The sequence below is a fragment of the Pestalotiopsis fici genome (assembly GCF_000516985.1).
Source record: "Pestalotiopsis fici W106-1 unplaced genomic scaffold PFICI_Scf_1, whole genome shotgun sequence".
Lineage (NCBI taxonomy): Eukaryota > Fungi > Ascomycota > Sordariomycetes > Amphisphaeriales > Sporocadaceae > Pestalotiopsis > Pestalotiopsis fici.
Window position 1 is genome coordinate 1,559,887 of NW_006917091.1, and position 23,450 is coordinate 1,583,336.

The following is a 23,450-nucleotide window of genomic DNA, read 5'->3' on the forward strand; positions in this document are numbered from 1 at the left end:
TTTTAAGCTTTAAAAAAGCAGGTTTTAATTTACAGATTTGCTTTTTTAGTTTTTATTATACGTATTCGATAAGGTTAAAATCCGGGCTATAAGGTAGCTATTCGATAAGCTCTACCCTTTTATCGGATAGTTATTTTATCGTACGGTAACTTTTATATATTAAAGCGTTATTTTAAACGAAAAAATCGCTAAATATATATAGCGGAAGCAGGCCTTTTTCGAAAACCTTTATATACGATTCTAAATTTATTTTTTAACGCAGTATATCCGGATTTTTTTAGCAAAATACGATCGGGGACCTTCCTTTTTTTTTTTATAATTTTGTTATATTATTTTTTAAATTATTACGAAGATTTTCGGCTTTTTATAGCTTTATATATTTACGAAATCGGGACGGAATTTTTCGTTAGCTAAACGGAAAATTTATTAGCTAAATTTCCCGGATTTATTATATACCGTATATTCGTCCGAAAATAAAGCTTAGAGAAGCTTACGTAGCTCCGCCGGTTTTAAATATTTTCGTGCGAAAGCAAGCCTAGCCGTTACGTTTTTTTCCGTAAAAAGGATTTTTTTAGCTTTTTTTTAATTCCTAAAATAATAGCGTTAAAAAATCCTTTTACAGGTTTTTATATAAATAAAAAGGGTGCTTTTCCTAATAAGCTGGGAATAGGTGTTTTCCGGGTATTTACGGGCAAAAATAACTAAATAGCGCTTTTCCCGGAGAATTATTTTATATTTCCCTCTCCTCCGATTACCTATTTTCCTAATTTATTTTATTTATATACGGCCGATTATTTTAGTAACGGTTTAGCGCCGTACGGTGCCGAACGCGTCCGCGAAATCGCTATGCTTTTTACTAGCTATAGCGGCACTAGCTATAAATATACGGGCATCCGATATAAATTCCCCGTTACGCCTGCGATTTCCCGATAATTCGGTACCGAATTAACGTAAAATAGCTATCGTAATAGTGCATAGTAAAAGAAATAAAATAAAGGGTAGTATACGCGTTATTTTAATTATAGCGCGTCGACTAGCGTGGCACGGATAAAAAGTTCCGATTTCTGTAGGTAGTGAGCTTGGCAGCGGATTCCCCACGCTAGAAATGAACCTAGCTGAAACTGGTTCGGGAGCATACGAAGAAGCATCCCGATTGGCCTGTCGGCAGCTGGACCTGTGCTTAACAGTGTTCAATCTGTGTACCTAATCATAATTGCAGTTACAGCTCGACACTGCCTGCTGCTGGCGAGGAGCCGCCGAGACACCACGACGACACGCTTTTGGAAAAACGAGCACAATCCTCAGCAAGACATGCAAGACGGCCCGGCCATCAAGAGTTTGCATTCATCATAGTATGTCAAAAGGACCCTTTAAACTCCCTAGTATAGGCGCTTTAATTTCACCCTGCTTATTTCCTTTTAATTACTATGACTTCGCCGCTGAGTCGCATATGCGGCCACGTGATTATTGCACTAATCCATCCTTCGAAGAAAAAACAATCAATCAAGCTTTTTCGTCTCTTAGATATGTTACCCATCTCTTTCCTACCTTCTAGTAGTGTTAGAATTATCGCATATTTTTTCAACCCACGTCGTACTCCAAGTTCCTGATCTTACACATGCATCAATGGATGAATCGCTGAGCATCCCATCGTACGAGGCTTTTCGTCTTCAGAACAAGCCACCTCAGGTATCGCCGGACTTTTTGCGCCTCCGATGGAAGCCTTTTGGCCCTATGGCGACATCAATCCATGTTGCCAACAGTCCAGGTGACCCACCATCACCCGAGGACCAGCCTTATAGTCAAGATGCTATGGGATTCCATCCAATTTGCACTTCGTCGCTGACAGAGCCCCCGATCTCGTCCATTACGGTAACCCAGGACTGTCTTGACAGTTGGGAGGAGGACTGGGTAGAATCCCACATTCCCCACGCCGACTACGATGGAGCAGTATGGACGGATGGCAGCGAGGATGATGATGCTGTGGATGAAGATGACAGTCATGGAGACGACGAGACAGGCCGCAAACTCATGCGCTGCTGTGATGAGAACCGCCCTCCCCGAAAGTCGCCTCAGCTCGAGATCAAGGCATCTAGTAAACCCTACCTGACAATCCACGATTACATTGTCGCCGTACACGCCTTTCTCCAGACAAATCGTGACGATATCCTCTCAGCCATGGGTGTGCATCAGGATGGACCAGTAGCGGCGGATACTAGTTTCTATGTTCGGCCAGTAGAGCTCCGTACTATCTCGCTTGATGACGGCCAGGGAAGAGGCGACTTTGGATATCTTTGGTCATCACTGGCACGTGTCGCCGCCCGTCTTAGTGGAGAGGAAGGCGAAATCATGACGAGGGCTGAGATTGACGCAGCACGCCCGCCACTTGATCCCCAAAATGGGATACAGCTGGTATCTTGGGGGTCTTTGCCACCCTTTGTGCCTCCAATAAAACCACGATGGGAGGATTTGCGAGCTCCGGCTGAGATGCATCGAATTCCGAATAGATGGGTGCCAATTAATGGCAATGACGCGAAGGACTTGGATATCGATACATCAATGTGATGAGAAATATGCCAAATATCAGGCATATCACAATTAAAATGTCTAGACAGGATTCTAAGGCGATTTTCAGGTGTGGTATCGTCGAGTATTCATCAATTAGTCTTCGTCTCAAAGAGCACAGCTGCTCATGCAACTTCTCAAGCCCCGTTAGGAACAAGGAAACAATTTCCCGGGGCGTTTTCCTGCTGAGGGCGCATGCACAATCTGCGATGAATAGGTTGCCTCGCCAAGCCTGACTTTGGGCTAAAAAGAAAATCAAAGACCATCAGTCTCTACATTCCCGGTCGGGTTTCTCCATGAATTGTTTGACTTAAGCACCGAGATGAGCTGGACGGCAGCCTCATTCATCGTGCCAGAGCCTGGGTTCCCGAATACACTGAGCTCATGCGAGTCGTGGTTCCATGAGTACTCGAAGAGCCCGTCCCTGACTTGTGAGAAGCCTGTCAAATAGAAAAGTAGCTTTGAGACGTCAATCAGATCGGGAATATGTCGAAGCTAGAACTTTGCATCGAATGGCTCTGTACGAGCTTTCTCAAAGAGTGTAGAGATGGTAACCAGTCCCCAGGACTTGTGATACAACCTGTATACAAAATAAAGGGTAAAATAAAAGATGGCCTCCATCTACGAAATCAATGTATGAACAAGCAGACTTGATGACCTTTCCCGTTGTGTCATTCAAAGGGTGACACACAACACAGCCACGCTGTGGTGCATCAACCTAGAACTAGAAATGGTGGAGTAAGGAGCTTGTTCATGGCATCGACACGCATGCGAGATAGCTGATACACCCCATTTTGTATCGCCTGGAACGATACCACCGATCAGAATACCCTGCTGCTTTTTATTCATTCAACAGCCACTGCAGACTCATCTTCCCTTGAGCCCTCCCAATATTGGCCTCATTACCTTTTCGCACCCGGAAGAATCCGAACCTGAGAGGTGGGCGCCTACTAAATCCATATATCACATGCTCCGGACCCAGTATCATCGATCCTGATAGTACTATATCATTATTGCTTGTCCAATTAACAAGCTCTGCTTGTCGCCCAATGGCATAATGGCAACTTGTTTAGGACCCCCTTCATAATCAATCGGTCGAAACCCTGCGAGAGTGCCTTCTGTACACTTTAGACCACTGTCACTCAATCCGCGAAGACCTACTTCTTCGCATACGTAATCTTGTCGGAAGACTGCGATGAATAGATCTTTCTGGACCACAAGTTGGTAACGAATTTAGGCGGCGATCGTGTTGCATATGTACCAACTCATTCTCATCTTGGATCTGGTATGACAGCCCCTGTTGCCCCGTGTGTTGAAGCTCGTACAGTGCGAGCTCGAATTCCGGCTTTGCCCACCCAGCCATGTCAGGTATTGACCCCGTTGTTGGTAATATGAGCCTTGTCCGACTTGTAAAGTCGCCAGAAAAGATTGCCAGGAGGCGTGTAGTGGCGTGTATAGATTTGTGAGCAAACATTGCTTCTGTAAACAGTTGCTGCCTTGATTACCCAGTAGTTCATGGTCATGGCAGAGCAATAGGTGACGCTCGAGGTCATTTGGAGAAAGGTTGATGTTGTGATGTTCGGAACATTATTATGTCCGGCCGCCGATGAAGCTGCCAACCGTCCAGGGTCTGCAATTCGTAGAAGAGACTTGGGGTTTACTGCATTAAACTATGCACAGTTCAACAAGCAAATGGACATACCCATCGCGGCATACATTCCAGCATTGGCGAGCCACCCAGAGCTAAGTTTGTCCCGCGACAGCTCAAATACTGATGGTAAACTGAAGAACTCGGTAACGAGTCACCGACTAATCAAAGGGTTATTCTGGGCTCCATTCAACCGTTATAACTCAACGATGGCCAGGCTGCTATTGTACCGTTGCATCATAAAGCCTATTTTGCCTGGGAATCAATCATTTCTCTGTGTATTTTCAGGACGAAATGAACCCCAAAGATGAGACAAAAACATTTGGAGACCCTCAACCAAGAATGTCACTTCAGAAATAGTTAATGAATATAACCTCATTTCTCGTACCTTGAGTCCTGGAATTATCGACTGTAACATCACCAGGCTCAGCAATTTCAATTTCTAGGCCACAAAAGTCGCTTCGATAAGGCGACTCACAACAGGAGAGACGATAGCATAACAGCTTTAGGTGGCGGCGAGACGAAGAATAAAAAGGCCAAAAAAAAAAAACGCCTCGAATTATTACTTCTCAAGTCGTGCAACCACACAATGCAGAGATAAGGCGGACTCTTGCTCCGACACAGTACTTCATTGGCCGTGGGCGGCACAGCCACGGGGCGTGCATGAATGCGGGGAAAGAATTCTGTTCCGAAGTTTCTTATAGGTTGACTGACCAAGCAGGCTGTGAGAAGGCAGAATCGGGCATAATCAGCACACATTCTTCCCACGGCCCTCGTCCACCCCGAATGTTTCTTTGTTTCAAGAACACCGTCATCAGTGTACAACGTCCTTAGTTGCGGGACTCCAGGGACTCAAGTGTACGCGCGACCACCAAGGTCATACACGATAGTCCGACGAGGTGAAGTGATATCATATTGCTCTGCATATATCCGAGCTAACATCCGTGAGTCAGTGGAGTGCTATAACTCAAAAATGGCGGACCCATTAGCCATCGCGGGCCTGGTCATTGCCCTCGTCCAAGGGGGGTTCCAGCTCTATGCAGGCATCTCGGATTACCTCGACGCCGTGGAAGCTAGGTCCGAGGAGCTTGACTTTGCCCGAAGGCAGACGTTGGAAATGCGGAGATCGCTAGAGATAATCGAACAGCTCGCGCCCAAGCTCGCGCCGAAACATGCAGCATCATCATCGTCACTCGAATCATTTCTACGATCCTGCGAGCTCGATATCAAAACATTAAATGACATGCTACTGGAATTTACTGCGACTGGACCGTCTGGTGAGGGCTTGAGACACCGATTGCATCGAGCACAGGTGCGAGCGAAGAAATTGACCTTTCCTTTCAATCGCTCCAAGATCGATCGGTTAGAGAAACGATTGGCACTAGCCAACGGGAACCTTCTTACTGCCCTGAATACTGCGAATCTGTGAGTATGACACCCTTTCTGCAATAACAACGGGTCTCATTCCTACTACAGTGAAGTCTCTCTTGGTATACAAGACCACGTATCCGATGTGTACCACCTCTTAACAGCCATGGTTGGTGCAAACACGATTGAGGCACGAGTCATGAGCTCCACTCCAGCCTCATCACACCAAAGCCGTGCCATAATCAGCTCAGATGTAAAGTGCCCTTGGGTAATAAAATTTCACACGAATTGCACTGATGATGGCTCCAGTCATTTGATCACAACAATGCATTGCGCCAGCTTGTTTCAAAGCCAGGGTATTTGAGATCCGCAATAGATGAATTGCAGTCATACAGCCAGCAGCCAGTACACACCTCATGGCCATTGTCAGATTCAATATGCTTTTGTCAGCCCCGCCGAACACTTACTAGGCAGCGCCAGGTTTGGTCTTCCGTTGCTTTGTCCTCTGAAAAGCTATCCTCTACGATCCACAATCCGGATTGCCAGTTTGCCGGTGCCACAAACACTCTACAGACTTTTGGAATGACTCTCGAGTATACTGGTCTGAGAACATTGTTTCAGAAAGCCATTCAACTGTCGTTACACATGACCTTTGGCGCTGGTGGCTTGAGCATCAATCCAGGGATAAGTTACGTTCCCTTGGTCGATCACAGATCTGCCCCTGCTTTTCGTCTGGTTCAGCTACTTCCCAGAGTTAGGTCCGACATACCCAACAGTATTGATATGGTCATTGCAAAAGTCTTACTGTTATATCGACAAGGGAGGGCGTCTCCAAAAGACATGGATACAGGTGGTCGCTCTTTGATGCATCACTTAGCCAAAGCTACAGCAAGTTTTATCCCAAATAAAACCTGGGAAGACTAGTGTTATTTTCGAAATACGTCACTAACATCCATAAGCAGATTCGCATACAGAAGACCAACAACAATTCTATGAGCAAAGGCATCAAGACACTGACCTTATTAGGTGTAAAGAAGTTGATTGCGAGCAAAGTGCCAACCATGGCCCACGACAACAAAGGACAGTAAGTTGTCTCTCATGCTTTATATAATTATTGTCGCTAAACCTTCACACTCCATACAGATCCTCCGCCATGATGTTTCTTCGAGAGCTCTGGTATGGTGATTTAGGACCTATGCTCGCCACCTCGCTCATCTCTGCAGAGCCTGATGAAACACTATTCTCAGCGCTTGCAACAAATCGGCACGTGTCATACTTTACAAATCCAGCATTCTTTCCCCGATGGCCTGCTCTAGCAGAAGGTACGATTGCTTATTTCAACATTGGATTTTATTGATTGTATCATACAGCTGCCGCTTATGGCCAGTTATGCTCCGCCGTTGCCAGCGGCAATCAAGCTGCTGTTTCCGCAATACTGGCGACTACGCCTTCAGCGCTCCGAGAAAGCAATATTTTCGGCCAAAGTCCGCTTCATCTCGCTATTCATCATCCATCCTGCCTCAAAGTTCTGATAAAAGCGAATGGGGTCGATGAATCACTTTTGAATATCCTCGATGCAGACTCAAGATCACCGCTAGATCGTGCCATGATCAACTCTATAACCGGATTCCATGAATCTACGAAGATCCTTCTCGAGGCAGACTGTGCAGTATGGCAAAACGATTTGCATTTTTTTGAAGCAACAGATGATAATTGGAAGCCGATCATCGAGGCAATGTTGAATCGGCGCGAAAGGCTAAAACACCTGGCCATGAAGGTATTCAGCAAGGAGGAGATTGAGGCGTGTGGACTGGAGGAAAATGCCGTTTTGGATGGGAATGCTGCTACTGTCTACCAATTGCTCCTTGATAAAGGCATAGCAGTTCCTCAAGCCTTGATCCCAGTGCGCCCGGGCTTCAAAGCGCGCAGCTATTCCATGTACCACCTTATTCATCATGATGAGGGACAACTGGAAGACCTTTGGACTCTCGGTTTTCGGGACATCAACATGCTCAACAACGAAAGCATACCTCCATTAATGGATTGGCGATATGATCCTAGTGATGCAGACTATATGCCACGATATGAATGGTTCATCAATCATGGTGCAAACGTAGAGGAACCAGTGAGAAGGCAAGGCAGACTAGACGTCGAAACACAGTCCATCACGGTTGGTCACAATTTATTTCGGCTTGTAGGGACAATTTTTTTGAGTGAAATGATCAGTGTAGCTCACTGGCGAGGTGATGGAGAGATCCTTAGGAACATGAAGAAGGACTTAGAATCAGGACGGGCTGTGATCGAAAAGCTGCTTAGGTCAACGCTTGACGATGCTTGTGGCTGCAAATGCTCCAGGGCAGGTTGCACACCTTTTGTCTGGTTCTTGAAATACCTACCTGTACTTGGAGAAGTATGGGAAAGTGATCCCTGGACAAATCGTTTGTGGCCAACGGAAAGTCAACCACAACGCCTTGCAGATGCAATGCTACTGTTCACCGAAACCTTTGGCTCGATTATGTCGCAATGCCATCTCTCAGAGGCCTTGAGATGTTTGACACACACAGCCTTGAAAGTCAAGCATACTTGTTGCGAGGCGGAAGTCATGAGATCTCCATTCATGGTATCGCCCCTTGATCCTGACAATCGCCAGCACATGAGCACTGCAGAGAAAGAGGAATTAGAATCTGAGCAGGCATCATTGATTGATTTGCTGGATAGCCTAGTGGCCGAATTCGAATTGAAATCCCAAGAAGAACGAGACGGCACACCTCTGTGGCGTGCAAATCCAGCCGAGTTCTGGATTCAGGTTTGGGCGGCAAAGATGGATAGCGTCCTTACAGACCTCGATGGCGCTGATCTGACTCGGGAAGAGATACGAGCAGCAGAGGATGTAGGAGTAAACTGGCAATCGCCAAGGCCGGAAAGGCCCGCCCGCGAAAGGCTACCACGTCGGTTCTACCTTTCGTTTGAGGAGTTCAAGGATGAAGTAGACCAAATTATGGCAGGCGAATGTTCGTGAACGGGGTAGATGAACTTTTCTTGTGGGTACGCCATGATACATGATCAAGCAGCGCATCATAGCTACCTACTTTCTTTTTTTCTGATCTCCCCACTGAACTTGGAAACCATACTGTAAGAGTTTTTCTAAACAGAGCAAACTGCCTTGCATCTCCCACTGCACCCCTTGAAACTGGTCTTTGATCACCACCATAATAGAGCCATTGTGACAACTCCACAGCTTGAAAATAGATTAGAGAGGTCTGTACTGGCTTACAGATTGGATAAACGGTTAATTGCGCTCTGAAGTCATGGACAGCTGGCCCAAGAGGCCACTTTATGTTACTGAAAGACGACAAGTTTTGACAAAGGTTATTCGAACATTAATGAGATCAAAACCCACGGGGGTTCATTAGAGAATTGCTTTTATTGATGATGCTGTTCACGGAATCTCCTAGTAAATCGTCCATGCCAATCACCCTCTTATCATTTTGGACTATTTCGGTCGTGACTACCAGACACCAAAGCTTCTCGAAGCTCTCGCGAACCTTATTCCAGATATGCATGGCCAAGATGCTGGGGGCAGCGACTCTAGTTTTACTTACTTGCACATTGTGTCCGAGGGGTTACACCTTGCTTTCACTAAGAAGGTCCAACAGGCAGATACAATCTTTATTGTTGGTTTTGGTGTTCCTTGGATACCATCTCGCAAGCCGCCTCAGAAGCAAGCCAAGATCTACTGTGGACAGCGACCTTTGATTCAGCAAATCTCGATTCACATTTTTCCAGCAAATGTAAACACCAGCGCAACCAAACTAAATTACTCAAGAGAAGTAAAAGATTGTACACCGTTTCGCAAGCGTTCTTTAATGACAATGTTTGATTCTTATAATTATCATTGATTAGTGGATACTAGCTCCCATACGCCAGGGTCATGGTGTGCTTCAACACACTTGTCGTCCAGATACATAATTGTACGGGGCTTCCAGGGGCTAGCCCCGGGGCCATCCAGGAAAAGTGGAATTGAGCCCTTTTCCGATTTCGACTAAGCCGATGATAGATCTCGTATACTAGGTCTCGTATACCAGGCTTCGTATTAGCTTTAGTCGAATACCTACCTACCAATTGCAACGTTGTCGTTTTGCTACGGTACCCGCTAATGATGTGGCATTGTTTCCCCACAATTAGTCGCCATGTAACACCATCGTGCACGGTGTATATTTAAAACCCTGTCAAATTTGATATTTATGCATATTTTCTAGGTTAATCTGTAGTTGAATACGAGGTGGAACCCATCGAATGGTGCGTATTTGCAACGTTTGTCGCTTAATTCGTTCAGGAGTTCCCGGCTTGTCTCGCATATAATCAGTCACATGCGCTCTTTGCCGCTCACAATTAGAATCTAAAAATCCCACCTTTGAACTCACGCATGTTGAGGATAGCAATCGACCTTATGCAAATGCACTGGCTGGAATTGTTTGGGCTTGCCCTAGTGGGGCTCTCTCATGGCGCATATGTGTGGCCATCAGAACATGACTTCCTTGAGGATATCATGTACCTACAGTCGGGCTATATTCACTTCGGGTTTATCGATGGTGAGTTTGATTTACCTGGCTGACAAAGTAGCAATGCTAACCAAATAGGTGTGAGCCCGTGCTCTTTTGGCACAAACATTGAAGGGCGACAGAATGCAGCAGAATGGGTACGCACAGCATATCACGATATGGCCACCCATGACGCGGCGGCTGGGACTGGTGGGCTGGATGCGTCAATCATGTTTGAGTTGGACCGGGCGGAGAACCCAGGGTCGGCCTTTAATAACACTTTTGGCTTCTTGAGCAACTTTTACACGAGCCGGTCTGGTGCGGCGGATCTCATCGCTTTAGCGACCATCATAGCCACCGGAGCGTGTGGTGGCCCTTCGATACCCTTCAGACCAGGCAGGATCGATGCAACTGAAGCTGGACCTCCGGGCGTTCCGGAGCCTCAGCAAGATATCGATATGCATACACAGATGTTTGCAAAAGCTGGATTCAATGTCAGCGACATGATCTCAATGGTCGCTTGTGGCCACACGCTTGGGGGTGTGCACGGCGAAGACTTTCCAGAGATCACGGGTAACGCAACAGTTGGCCACGTCTCGCGATTTGAAGGCAACAACGGAACATCGTTTTCAAAGTTTGATAATGTGGTCGTCACTCAATACCTAGAAGACTCGTCCGAGAATCCATTGGTTGTGGGAACCAATGACACCACCAACTCCGACAAGCGCGTGTTCGGGGCTGATGGGAATCAAACCATGAATGAGCTAGCAGATGGATCGGTCTTTCAGGCAAAGTGTGCGGACATCTTTACCAGAATGATTAACACTGTCCCCGCCGACGTGACACTCGGGGATCCGATTGAAGCCATTGATATCAAGCCCTATATCACGCTGATGGCCTTGAACAGCGAGGGGAAGATTGATTTCCAAGGAAGAGTTCGTGTACGAGTTACATCGAGTACTGGTCGCAACTATAACGATCTCGGCATGAACTTGACATACATCGACAGAAATGGCGTCAGGTCATCAGACGTGATTACGACGACTCGGGGAACGTTCCAAGGAGGACTATCCGCGGGTCTCTTTGGAGAAGCCTTCGCGTGGTTCGAGTTTGCGACGGTTTTGAACCCAGAGTCCGGTATCAGCTCATTTGACGTACAGCTAAAAACCATTTCTACGGGCGAGTCAACAACGTACGACAATCTCGGCCACGGATTCCCCGTACAAGATAAGATTCTGTATCAACAGTCCCAGTCTTGTGTCAACATCACAGACAATGATGGAACTGCAACCATTACTGTCTCCGCTGCCGTTAGGCTGGAAAACGTAAACAACACAGTCGCTTTGGATCTTGTTCATTCGATAGCAAGACAGGGCGTCTTTCTCGATGCTTTACAAGCCGAGACGACATTACTTGAACAAACTGACCAGACTTTGGGTGATTATGCCATCTTCAGTACTCAGGTGCCAGTGAGAATGGATGGCTCACGCACCACTTTCGACCTTGTGCTTGGTACCGATGAGGAAGAAGTAAGGATAATGGGACAAAATGCAAATTTAATAGTCGGGACTACCTGTCAGGCACTATGAAGACTTTGATACCAAATAGACCATACGGAAATGATATTAAACTAAATAACGATATACGTAATCTATCGTCGAGTGCCGATCGTACAAGTGTGGAGGGGTGATCAAAAATGGGCCATGCGTGCATACATAAAACTATTGGTGGCATGATAGCGATTTTACACACTGGCTGTACTGATGAAAGTTTCGAGATAGCATCACGAGACTTCGATCAGGTACTCTCCCAAGTCGAAGCCACGCATGACTTTGCCGAGGAACTAGAGAATAAAATCCATAATATTCCCACGCTTGTAAGATGACATGCCCTGTGTCGAGACCTCCAAGATATTTTTCGACTCGTCATTGACAGATTTCACGATTAAAGGTTCTCCTTTAGGACCTTGACAACTAGGGTTCGCAACTTTGTGCAGGAGTGTATTGCTCGTGGGAGACGGTCGAGTGGTTCGAATCGGCGCCGACGTGCATTAGGAACGATAAAAAGGCATGTCCAAAAAAGGAAAGGAAATCGCACATATCAGAGCTATATTTCCGCTCTCTTCCAGAAGGTCTGTATCCATCTAATATGCGTTCGAGAAAGGTGTGCGGCCGCAGCCAAGTGAGCACGTGTCTTAAAAACAAATATTTCAGACACGGGCGCGTACTTCTGTTTTAGGATCGCCCATAAATAAACATAAGGAACCGCGTAAGATGCTTGACTGGTAGGAATGTTTCGGTGACGGAACACCTGTAATAGTGGGAAAATGGTTGCCCGTGGATTGTGGATTGGACAACATTGCACTGTGTCAATCCTAAGCGATCACGGTGGGAGAAGTATACTCGGGTTGTGGCTTATTCCCGAAGCTCAAATTAGCTTAGCTTAGTAAATCAGGTAAAAATAAGAGAAATATAATCGTGGCAGGGGAAACATAATATTCGCTATCGTGCCTGATTCAGGAAGCAGCCACATTGGAATCCCACAAGTCGGCGACCACACGTGTGGCTTTAAAAGGAAGCCTCTTGGCGACAACGTGACAGCTATTTTCGAACCGAGATCGCTGACGCGGGTAAGCCGCCCGCGATCTCGTGGCGTGTACCTGAGATGGTGTGGTATTAGGTAAGACGAGATGAGGCGAAGCTGAGCTCCAGCTGGGCTTCAGCTGATGGATAATAGATCCCCAAAAACTCATATGACAAGCCCACGATGCCAACGCCCAGTACTGAATCCAGCGCCCAGTGGTGCGTACTCGCAAAATGTATTGTTAAACCTAAGCGGCTGTGTAGAGTGAGGAAGGCTTCAGCAGGACGGCAGGATTATCCCATGTGTTATTTCCGGTTTCGATACGAACGAGATAGACAGAGAAAAAGAAAAGAAGGAAGAAACAAAAAAGAGAAGGATCAGATATTGAATAGTAATGATAGATATGAGTTATAACCCACAGGGTGAAGAGTCTTTGAAATTTACGATTCCTCAAGGCCTTCAATTCGCAACTCCTCGAACACAGAATCTCACCAATTCTCCTATCATATACATCGTCTTGCTCAAAAATCATGGTGAACTTTGGCCTTTTCGCTGTCATAGCGAGCTTGATAGGCTCAACATTAGCCAAGCCTGTCCTGCGTCGCGGACAATACTCTCCAAAATATGTTGATCCTCGAAATGTCACCCTGCCACTCCCCGCAAAGACTATTGCCCAACTCAACCGCAGTGACACCTTCTTCGAGAATATTGTCGCTAGGTCAAATGGCGACCTGCTGGTAACCCTCTATGAGCCAGTCGGTTCCATCTACATCATCCAGGAGCCATACTCGGACTCCAGACGCTTCTCGGAGCTATACAACTTCAACCCGGGCATGGACCCCAACGGTGGACCTGGTGTAGAGTACACGGCCATCCTCGGCATCGGCGAAGTAGAGCTCTCACATGACAGAGATGAGGTCTTTGTCGTGTGCGGTGGTCGCTTCCACCGCGGTAACGACCCCGTTCATGACGCCATCAACGGCACCATGGGCGTATGGGAGGTGCGCTTCCCGGCCTCATACTCGTCGCGGCGCGGCTATCCCACCAGCGGCGGCAGTCATCAGCAGCCGTCGCAGCTCCCCAAGGTTGAGGTCAAGCGGATAGCTTCCATCCCCGACGCTGGCCTGCTCAATGGTATCACGCATATTCCTGGCACTGGCGCCGTAGCCGTCACCGACAACAACAACGGCCGCATCTATCACCTGGACATGGCCTCGGGCCGCAGCCGTATCCTAGTCGACACGCCCCAGACCCGCCCCAAGCCCGTCGCCTCCTCTGGCTTTGCCGTCAATGGCATCAAGGCCAGCGCCGACGGCCGGTACCTGTACTGGAGCAACTCGGACCTGATCTCAGTGTACCGCATCCGGCTGGGCAGCGACGGCCTGTCCGCGCGCGGCGCCGCTGTTGAGCTCGTGGCTGACCTGCACGGGCTGGCAATCGCCGTCGACGACTTTGCCCTGGACGATGCCGGCAACGTCTGGGTGACGACGGACGTGGACAATATGCTGGTCCGCGTCGCTCGAAACGGCAGCACGCAGGTAGTGGTCGGCGCGCCCATTGAGCTAACCGTGGCCGGTGACACGGCGGTAGCTTTCGGGCGGACCAAGTGGGATCGCAGCACCATCTACGTCTCGACCAACGGCGCGACAGTGGCGCCTGTCAACGGAACCATCATTGAGCCCGCCAAGGTGGTGGCCGTGGATGCTCGCGGACTTTTGTAAATATGATTAAAGGGACTTTCGGCGTTTAGGGGAATAATCTTTGGAAACGGAATTAATATTTTTAGATTTGCAGATGGAGTATTTGGTTAGACTTAGACGCATACGGATGCATAATATACCTTTTGTTTTTCTCCATAGCAGAAGATTGTAAGATATGCCTACAATCACAGGTGATCTGACAAAATTTGCGCAATTATAATTGTTTTGGAGCCTTCATTTACATCATAGTCTGTCACGGAATTAAATGTCATTGCTTATGAGTTGACCAAGTTTTCATTTAGTGTAGCAAACGCGACAAAGGATCAGTCTGCACCGAAACGGAATATCTCACTTGAGCCAACATGTGAAGGGGGACTGAAGACGAGATGACGGGGGAGGATTAAAAGATGCCTGAGTTGATCTCTACTAACCTAGGTAATCTACAAAAGAGAGGCGCTATAGAGCGACCTATTTACCCACGCAGGTGATCTGCGGTGGGTACTAACTACGTCAGTACCACAGAGTATTCAAATTAAGCATGACACGATTTCAATGATGTGGTGAAAGCCCAGATATAAAATGAAAATGTATCATTTATTCCATCTAACTGTCTCCAAAAGCATCGTTCATCCAGTACGCCCATAGATTCAAAGAATTCGATGCATCTACTTGGCCTCGGGGGCGGCGCCCAAATCCATGACACTAAGCTTGACTGTCTGCTTGCTGATTCTCCAGGGGTTCTCGCCCTTCTCCTCGAGCTCGGGGACACGGACAAGTTCCAGATCATAGCGGCCCTACATGAACAATTAGCTTTAGCCTGGTGGACATTTCAGGTAATTCCCAAGGCGGGATTGTTTCAACTTACACCGGTGCGCCTCTCCATGACGCAAGGCAGACCATCGCCATTGCGGCGGTAGAACTTGGCGTCACCGACGCAGATTGCGGTGCAGCTGTTGGGTCTGGGCTTGGACTTGCCCGTGGGCTGGGGCAGCTCAATCAGGAGATCCCTAAATCGCGAAAAACAACTAGTCAGCCGCCATTGGCTCACCTCTCCCCCTTTCCCCCTGGGAGGAGGAGTGAAATGAGGCCGTCATTGGAGAGATTCCACTCACTGCACAACGTGCTGGGTCGCCTCATAGGCGCTGTGGATAGGCTCGAGGCTCTTGGCCCAGACCTCGCTCTCGAGGTGTTGCGGCTCGCCGCCCATGATGGCCGTGTAGTCCAGGTGCACCTTGGGTGCATAGACGGCGTTGACCAGCTTGGGGGTATCAACCTCGTCAAAGCTTTGCATCTGTGAAAATTCGTATTAATATCACTCATCAGGGGCTCATGGGCAGGATGTATTATTCCAAATGCTTCCAGCCACACTCACTAGCTTGAAGACTGTGTCGTGAATGTTGGCCCGGTCCAACAGGTAGGTCTGTACATCGTAAGTAGCCGACATTTTGTTCTCGCTGCTGTAAACGTTGCTGTCGCTGTGTTTGTTGTTGTTATTATTCAAAGTAGTGGTAGTACTAGCAGTTCTCGATCGAAAGGGAAAACACCTATAAAAACAGTCCATTATCTTGACAGTAGAGCAAAATCGGGCAAAGTCATTCCACTACTTATATATACATATTCCGAGATCAGCGTCAAGTCTCACCGACCCCCCGAAAACGCCAAGAGCAAGGAGATCAGCGCGAGTGAGGTAATACGAATTCATTGGTTAGATCTTCCCTTTTACGCCCCCAAATGAATATTTGGCTTACAGGGCGGGCTTAAGCATGCTAAGATCCGAGGTAACACAAAGTGCCCAATCTGTCTCGTCTGTCCCTCCGTTTGCGCAAAGGACAAAGAGCGTTCCTGACCGACATACTGGCGGTCGTAGACACGTGGGAGCTGGGCTAAAATCCGATCATCCGATGGATTAGCCTTCTGCCACTTTCTCAGCCCCCCTCTCGTTTGAGGATCATAAGGACGCCTTGAACCCTAATAATAACAGCTGAATATTTTCATTCTCACCACATCCAATCCTCATTAAATTGATGCAAAGAAATTTAGTAAGAACAAGCGAGTGGCAATGCACGAATACTGACGCGAATCCATCACTGCTGCTATTAACGTATCAACATGGGATCCTGAGTTTGTTTGCTGGAATTATTAACAAACACTGGGAACTGAATCAATATTTCTCTTTTCACAATCTGGAGTTTGATTAGGTGTTGCAGGGTGGGGAAAAACCACTACTACAAGCAGGGCTGCTCGGCCTTGAAACCGTACCCTTTTAATGTCTTAGACACCTCTTCCGTCCCGTCCATGCATCATGCAAGTTTGCAGCCACCCAACGCCATGACTCCTCCATGCTCCCTGAGCCCCCCCACCCTCTTACGCCCTTGCTCTCCTCAGCCGGACGAAGCACTTCTGCGGCCGCCGCGACACACCGTCAAATCCAGCGTAGCCACTAAGCGCCGCGGGTATCTCGAGCATCTCAAAGTGCCAGATCAGCATGGATAGTATCGTCTTGACCTCCATAGCCGCCATGCGCCGGCCCCAGCAGCTGCGGGCGCCCAGGCCGAACCCGAGCTGCGGTCCGGCATTGGGGTCAAACTCCACGGAGCCGTCCTCCTTCTTTACGAGCCAGCGGTCCGGCTCGTAGAGCCGCAGGTCCTGAGTCTCGTCCCAGCTTTTTTCCGCTGCCGCCCTGGCCGTCGGGCTCCGGTCGCTGTCATTGATAGGCAGGGACGGCGATAGAAACCCCGGCCCATTGGAGACGAGGAAAACCTGACTACCCTTGGGGACGCGCCGGCCCAGGATCTGCGTGTCACACAGTGCTTCGCGCGTCACCGTCACGGAGGTCAGGCGCAACATTTCCTCAAACGCTGCGTCCAGGTAGGGGAGCCGGGCCTTGCGGATCTCGTCAAAGGACGGCAGCCGGTCCTCCTCCAGTGCCTGGGGGAAAGTGGCGTAAAGTTCAGACCGGACCTGGGATTGCACATCCGGGTGGCCCGTGAGGAACTTTGTCAGCCACCCCATGGCACCGCCAGTGGTGTGATGACCAGCGATGATCTCCCCGAAGATCTAGACTCATGGAAATGTTTTAGTCAAGTGTTTTGCATTTATTTACTCATGTAGATGTAAGAAGACAATGATTAGCTCCGACATACCTCATCTGATATCAAGTGGTTGTCAAAGTCCGGTTGCCGGCCCTCTTTCTCGGCCGCCGAAGCCTCGCGCATCAGCATGTGTTCCAGGCCAGACTTGATTTCGCCCGCCTCGTAGTGCTCTTTGGCGATCTCAAGCTGGCTCTTCACCGTCCTTTGCTTCTCTGAGAACAGCTTTTTGAACCAGGACATCCTCCGCCACCAGAACAAGCTGAGGCTGGGGACCCAGGCAATCACAGTACGCTCGACTACCTGCGGCACCTCGTGCGCCGTCACGAGGAAGTCGTGCAGCTTGGCTGGAGGAAATATGATCGGATCGTCCAGACCACCCTGCGGGATCTCGGAGGGGTCCAGATTGGCAGCTAGCTCCACTTGGGGGCCGACCGCCGTATATCCCAGATTGCTCCCGAAGGCCCAGCCCATCATGGCGTCCAGAGAGGCAAAGTCGTAATCGTCCCGGACAGTAAACGGCCTGCCGGCCGCCAGCTCCATGCGCCTCTCAAACAGCTGAATGAGCTCTAGCCCCTTGGAATAGATTATAGGGCCCATGTGTCCATGCAGGAAAGACGGAGTCATAAGATCCTGGAGCCACCCGCGCGAAGCCTTGAACTTTTGATTCGTCAGGAAGCGTGGGTGAAAGTCGCCGAGGCTCGCCATCGCATTGGTAATGAAGGAGGACTTGTCAAACTCCTTGGTTCGCCGCGTCAGAATGTCCTGGGACTCGCGAAAGTCGCTGACCAGAATCCAGGGCTTAGCGAATGGGCGCACAAAGACCTGGCAGATGGGCGCCCCCAAGCGCTCGACCTGGTCAGCGCACCAGACGCCAAACTCATGCGTGAGGCTGATCTCTTGCAGCATATCCGGCCCGTCGCCAAAAAGGGACCGCACGGCCTTGGCGTTGTACGCAATGCCTGGCAGCGGTTTGGGTAGTAGCCATCGATAGAGGCTGTAGGCTGCGATGGCCAGGAAGGCTACGGCATGGTAAGGTGCCGATGCGGCAAAGTCATACGGCGTTGAAGCCATGTCTTATTTTAATCTCTATATCTCTCTTTTGGGTAGCAATTCTCGCGGGATGCTTTGATAGAAATCGTGAAAGGATTTGAGCGACCAGCAGCATTGAACAGAGTGATTATTGCATACTCAAGTGCTCAGCAGTCTGCGATGTCGGCTTTGCTTTGGCCGACCCGATACCAACGAGATGCATGTGCTAAATGGCCATCATTGTCTTCCCCAGGAGAGCGTGACGACATTGATGCAGATGCCAGATGCATCGCCAGCCTAGACCGCCTTTTTGCGGTCTTCAACAGCCCGCCCAATGCAACGGAAAGCCGATGGGTGTACAGGAGCCCTCCAGCAGAAAGGCACAGATGCCGTGATTGGGAGCTCGAGCTCGCTTCAACCTCGGAAGGAGGCGCGGAAGGAGGCGCGGAAGGAGGGGGGCTCTTGGCCCGCCAGTGGTCGGGTCGGACTGTGCCACAAAGTACTTACAGTTGCGTAATGTTGATAGATCAAATGCATAGGGTAGAACGCATCAGGCAGGCCATATCGCCATGATTGCCCTGCCTTGACCTCCGCGGGGTGATGACACCATATCCGTGAGCTGATCTGGGGTGATTCCCTGATAATAGGATATCTGTTGCAGCGCCATCTTATGTCCGTCTGTCCGGCTGACAACGTCCGTCTGACGACGGGCATGTATGCAGGTGAGATTCCCCCTGTGGTGTGAAGTTCCAAGCCGAGATTTTTCGGTCCTATGGGAACATGACGGACGCAAACGGGTAAATCTGGGCCCGGGGCCCTAAAAGTGCACATGGCTGGGGGCTCTACCTACCGCGGGGTACCTGGCCCGTTTTGTACCCCCGTCCTTCCCTAAAGTCTTGAGTAACGGGACACGGCAGTAGCCCTGATGTTGATGTTTGCGCCACGATCCTTTGAGATCCTGCTTGCTACTCTAGTCTAGCAGTCACAGAACCGAAATCGAATTGCTAGGGCCTTGGGATCGATCACAATGTCAGCAGCCTTCGACGCCCATGGCATGGGGTTTGTTTGCCAAGTCTTCAAGTTACTAAAGATTTGTTTAGCTAATACAGCTTGTAGTTGTGCAGAAAACAACAGAATTTTCGATTTGCAAATGCTTGGCAGTGGTATAATACACCCTATCTAGTGATATCGTGCGGGTGCTAGTTGGTTTTTAGCTATGGCGATTTCGAGTAGTGTTCAAATATTGTCAAATTGTTCCATCCGAAATTCCATTTTGCGCCGTCCACTGTAGATAGTCGAGCTTCACTAGACATGGTGTTGCTAAATTCATGATACAAAAGGCGACTCCGAATGTGAATACCATTGCCTTTCGGAAAATTAATGAAACAAAGTCCTCGCCAGAGAGTTTCTCCGATATCTATTGTACAAATCTATAATCTAGTCCCGCAAGTCTGTGCTTTCGATACTTTATCACTAGCTCTATCCCTCTTGATCAAGGACCCAGCATATCCCAATCTGGATATGGGTCATCAGGTACTGAACTGGAAAGAAAGCCGCTCAGCCCGAAAACCTGCACGGCTGGATCATGATCAATGTTTGCCCAATACTCGGGCACAACTGTTTCTAGATCTAATTCTTCTGACTCGCATGATCGAGGGTTCAATCTTTCGACGAGGTTGTTCAAAACCCGCGACCCGGCATCTGCCATGCTACTGACCTCGGCCAACATGTGCAAGCGCTTCTGTGCACTATGAAGAGCCCTCAAGCAGCCGTCCTTGCTCAGTGAAGTTCCTCCGTTCATCAACGAGGTTAATACAGATGGCTGGATAGTCGTGTCAATTTCCTCAACAAACGCTGGGTCCAGACAAATCGAGGCAATAATAACTGCAGCCTCGAACGTGGCGAAGATAATAGGGGCAGATCGTGTGTGAGAATTACCCATTAGGTTGTGTAGTACGTCAACAGCGGCAAGCATACTGAGTGCCGCCATAGCCAGCATTTTCTTTTGCGAGAGGAGCAGTACTTGCTTGTACGAGGGGAGGCTCTGCACTACAGTCGATGGGAGGAGAAGTAGGGGTTTGAAGTTCCAGCAGACAGTATCCCAAATGGTAATGTGCAGAACTTGCCTCTGCCTTGAAAGCATGGGTATCCGCGCGTCCCACATCTTGTTTGGCTGAAGTGCAAAGGCTGGCGGCAGAGTATTGAGAAATTGAGCACAGAATCTCTCATATCTGGTCTCAGCTTCGGTCATGTCATACTCCAGTCCAAAGTTGGGGCTGAGACTCCTCCAGAAATTTGCCAAACGCACTTGAAGAAGACGTTCAGTGAAGGTCTCGGGCGCTTCTATATCATCTGGATCAAGCAAGAGTCTCATGCGAGGTAGGTTGGTAGCAGCTAGCCCGCTTGGTAGAAACGGGATGCGGTCAAGCTGTCTTGAAAGCAAGCTGTGTCCAATGCTTAGTTTTGGTCTTGAGCGGTTCAACATGAAGGGTGATGATACCTGTCCCATATGTAGAGAATGCAGAAACATCGTCGGCGCATTTCTTTCTCGGGCTCGGATGGGCCTGGTATTGATGCTGGTACTTCTTTGTGGATGCCAACACGTTGTGCTACCCGTAGAAGATTGCCAAGGGTGTCCCAGAAAGCAGTGGTTCGGCCTTCACACTGGAGTCTTAAACCGACGAACGCAAGCTGTTGTACCCGCAACAGCGTGCCTCTCGTATCTAGACTACTGCAAGTGCTGGCAAGACTGTCTGCAATCTCATCGCAGTCTCTTCTGATGTCCGTCAGGGATACTCCACGGATACTGTCAATTGTATGTGATGGAGAAGGCAGGAATTGCGACGCATAAGAACAGACCCTCAAGACAAGGATGGTAAATTCGCAATCGGCTAGAGATGGAGGCGGCAATTTGGACCACCAGGCATAATACTCCTTTAAAAACCACTGTTCCATCATGATTCCAGTAAGCATCAGATCACATTGTTGCAGATGCAGGTAGCAAGCGAATAATCCCTACAGGTTGCTACAATCTCGGGGGAAAGAAGAGAAATGCAGCCGTAAGCAAAGGACTGGACTTACAGGTGGGTGCAAGATCTGTTCCATCCTAGAGTTCACGGGTGGTTAGTGAGATGCTGTTCACTTACGAGATCGGGCACCTACAAAGTTGGTTGCCGTTTCAGACCATTTGACCTCTCTACAAGCTTGGCCTTAAATAGGGGCGGGCAAGATACGAAGGAGACTCACCAATTGACATCAGTGATAAAGAACTGGATTATAAAATCAATAATCTGGCGATCAGGTAGCCTTTCCAGTTCTTGCTGCACACTGGCCGCTGCGTTTTGTGGCAAGGTCTGATATGTATCACCCAAGATCTGCCTTCTATCTAGTCCCGCCTAAACCAAGGTTAGTTAATGGTCGTTTTTATGTAGACCAGAGACAGTAGGTACGAGATCGCTTGGAGGGGTACCGACCATATGGAGCAATGCAATCGTGTTGGACTCGCTTTCCTCAAAGTATCCAAAAAGATCAGATAGTGAGGATGTGCAACTATTGCTGACGGTGGTGCTGTTGCTGTCTGGAGTCCACCAGCTATGCTCATCGGTCCCAACGCTGATTCTGCGCTGAAGTGCATCATTCTCTGTGTCGCTACTTGTATCCGCCTGTCTTGGCAAAGACGCATTTGAGGTGGTGGAAGAAGAAGAAGGATAATAAGCACATTCTTCTGGTCGTCGCCGACGAGTGCAATGGTCGCAAGGGTATTGTCGATTACACTAGTCGATTGGATGTCTTTGTGAGCTAGGTGTCTATACAGCTTGATATCTCGAATGAAGACAAAACCTCTACCTACTTTTTGTTTTCGTTTGTAGCAATGGATGCATGCATACACTCGTCGCCTCCGGTTTGCCTTGTCCATCGCAGGCAGAGTTTGCAGGAGATCAGAGCGAAGCGCTCCCTCCCAGTCTCGGGTGGACCGTGTTCAATTGATTCAAATATGTGACTTACATATGTCAGTCATGAAATCCAAAAGGGCTACATGATTGTGTCTTCTGCATGAGGGTAGCCAGAAGAATGAACAGGCAATTTTACCGAATTCAGTCATTGGTGATAAAGACGGGCGCGTACAATGTCGTAACAGATATGTATGTCTCGTCTGACACTCGATCGATCGGCATATCCTATGTTGATGAAGAATATATCGAACGCGGTAAGAAACCCTGGACGCACATATGGAACATAGGTAAGCTTACTGAAATAGGTGAGTATGCAACTTAGGTGCGTGCATGTGTGTGTGTGTTGTGTGCACGCATGTATGCGGCGGGTAGACAAATACTGTCAAACGATTCCCACATACCCCAAGCTTAGAGCATTTCCTGGCTGCCTTGGCAGCAGATGGGTCTTGATTGCAGATTTCTGGGCATGAATATGAGACACGAGTTCTCACGTCAGCTCGCAACAGCTAGACTGGACGTTGAACGTTGTGTGGTGTTGAGCAGTCCGAGGTTGCATTCGGGCGGATGCTCCCAGCGCCCAGCTGAAAGGTTCTGTCGGGTATTTGGTTGTGTTCTGGGGTGTCCATAGATGTTACTGATAATGCAGTCAGCAATGCACCTGCCAGCTTGCACTCCCCGCTCCGATAAAGTGACCTATAGAACCTGTCCCGCCCTTTACTGCAGTGTGCCACCTAAAGTCTAAATTGGCACAATATGATATGATATTTATCCACGACCTGGTACCTCGAGTTATGTTGGGTGTGACCCTCTGGCGCCCCCAGGTTTCCCTGCGCGCTGCTAATAGTTAGTAGGTCGCTGTAAGTATGGAAATCGGGCATTGCTCCAGGTCCAAGCATGCTCTCAGTGGGGGGCCAGTGCAAACCCCGCCCGCCAAGTAATGTACCCCCAGGCCTAACATACTTGCTTCTCGG

At 48.8% G+C, this 23,450-nt stretch overlaps 7 protein-coding genes across 7 annotated transcripts; 4 read left to right on the top strand and 3 right to left on the bottom strand.

Annotated features, from left to right (window-relative positions):
- Positions 1–1,626: 1,626 nt before the first annotated feature.
- PFICI_00485 (uncharacterized protein) lies at positions 1,627–2,565 on the top strand (the record flags this gene model as incomplete). Its single annotated transcript, XM_007829066.1, has 1 exon — positions 1,627–2,565. One exon carries the CDS (start codon positions 1,627–1,629, stop codon positions 2,563–2,565), a length of 939 nt encoding a protein of 312 aa, XP_007827257.1.
- A 2,621-nt stretch (positions 2,566–5,186) lies between these two features.
- On the top strand, positions 5,187–8,600 carry PFICI_00486 (uncharacterized protein; the record flags this gene model as incomplete). The annotated part of the gene is made up of 6 exons (XM_007829067.1): positions 5,187–5,638; positions 5,690–5,834; positions 5,891–6,367; positions 6,544–6,665; positions 6,725–6,903; positions 6,952–8,600. The coding sequence occupies 6 exons, from the start codon at positions 5,187–5,189 to the stop codon at positions 8,598–8,600; spliced, it is 3,024 nt and encodes a 1,007-aa protein (XP_007827258.1).
- A 1,437-nt stretch (positions 8,601–10,037) lies between these two features.
- Positions 10,038–11,711, top strand: PFICI_00487 (uncharacterized protein; the record flags this gene model as incomplete). Its single annotated transcript, XM_007829068.1, has 2 exons — positions 10,038–10,173; positions 10,222–11,711. 2 exons carry the CDS (start codon positions 10,038–10,040, stop codon positions 11,709–11,711), a joined length of 1,626 nt encoding a protein of 541 aa, XP_007827259.1.
- A 1,524-nt stretch (positions 11,712–13,235) lies between these two features.
- On the top strand, positions 13,236–14,426 carry PFICI_00488 (uncharacterized protein; the record flags this gene model as incomplete). The annotated part of the gene is made up of 1 exon (XM_007829069.1): positions 13,236–14,426. The coding sequence occupies one exon, from the start codon at positions 13,236–13,238 to the stop codon at positions 14,424–14,426; it is 1,191 nt and encodes a 396-aa protein (XP_007827260.1).
- Positions 14,427–15,070: 644 nt separating this feature from the next.
- Positions 15,071–15,849, bottom strand: PFICI_00489 (uncharacterized protein; the record flags this gene model as incomplete). Its single annotated transcript, XM_007829070.1, has 4 exons — positions 15,071–15,199; positions 15,271–15,412; positions 15,518–15,696; positions 15,778–15,849. The coding sequence occupies 4 exons, from the start codon at positions 15,847–15,849 to the stop codon at positions 15,071–15,073; spliced, it is 522 nt and encodes a 173-aa protein (XP_007827261.1).
- A 920-nt stretch (positions 15,850–16,769) lies between these two features.
- PFICI_00490 (uncharacterized protein) lies at positions 16,770–18,568 on the bottom strand (the record flags this gene model as incomplete). Its single annotated transcript, XM_007829071.1, has 2 exons — positions 16,770–17,462; positions 17,549–18,568. The coding sequence occupies 2 exons, from the start codon at positions 18,566–18,568 to the stop codon at positions 16,770–16,772; spliced, it is 1,713 nt and encodes a 570-aa protein (XP_007827262.1).
- Positions 18,569–20,018: 1,450 nt separating this feature from the next.
- On the bottom strand, positions 20,019–21,484 carry PFICI_00491 (uncharacterized protein; the record flags this gene model as incomplete). Its single annotated transcript, XM_007829072.1, has 2 exons — positions 20,019–20,970; positions 21,027–21,484. The coding sequence occupies 2 exons, from the start codon at positions 21,482–21,484 to the stop codon at positions 20,019–20,021; spliced, it is 1,410 nt and encodes a 469-aa protein (XP_007827263.1).
- Positions 21,485–23,450: the final 1,966 nt, after the last annotated feature.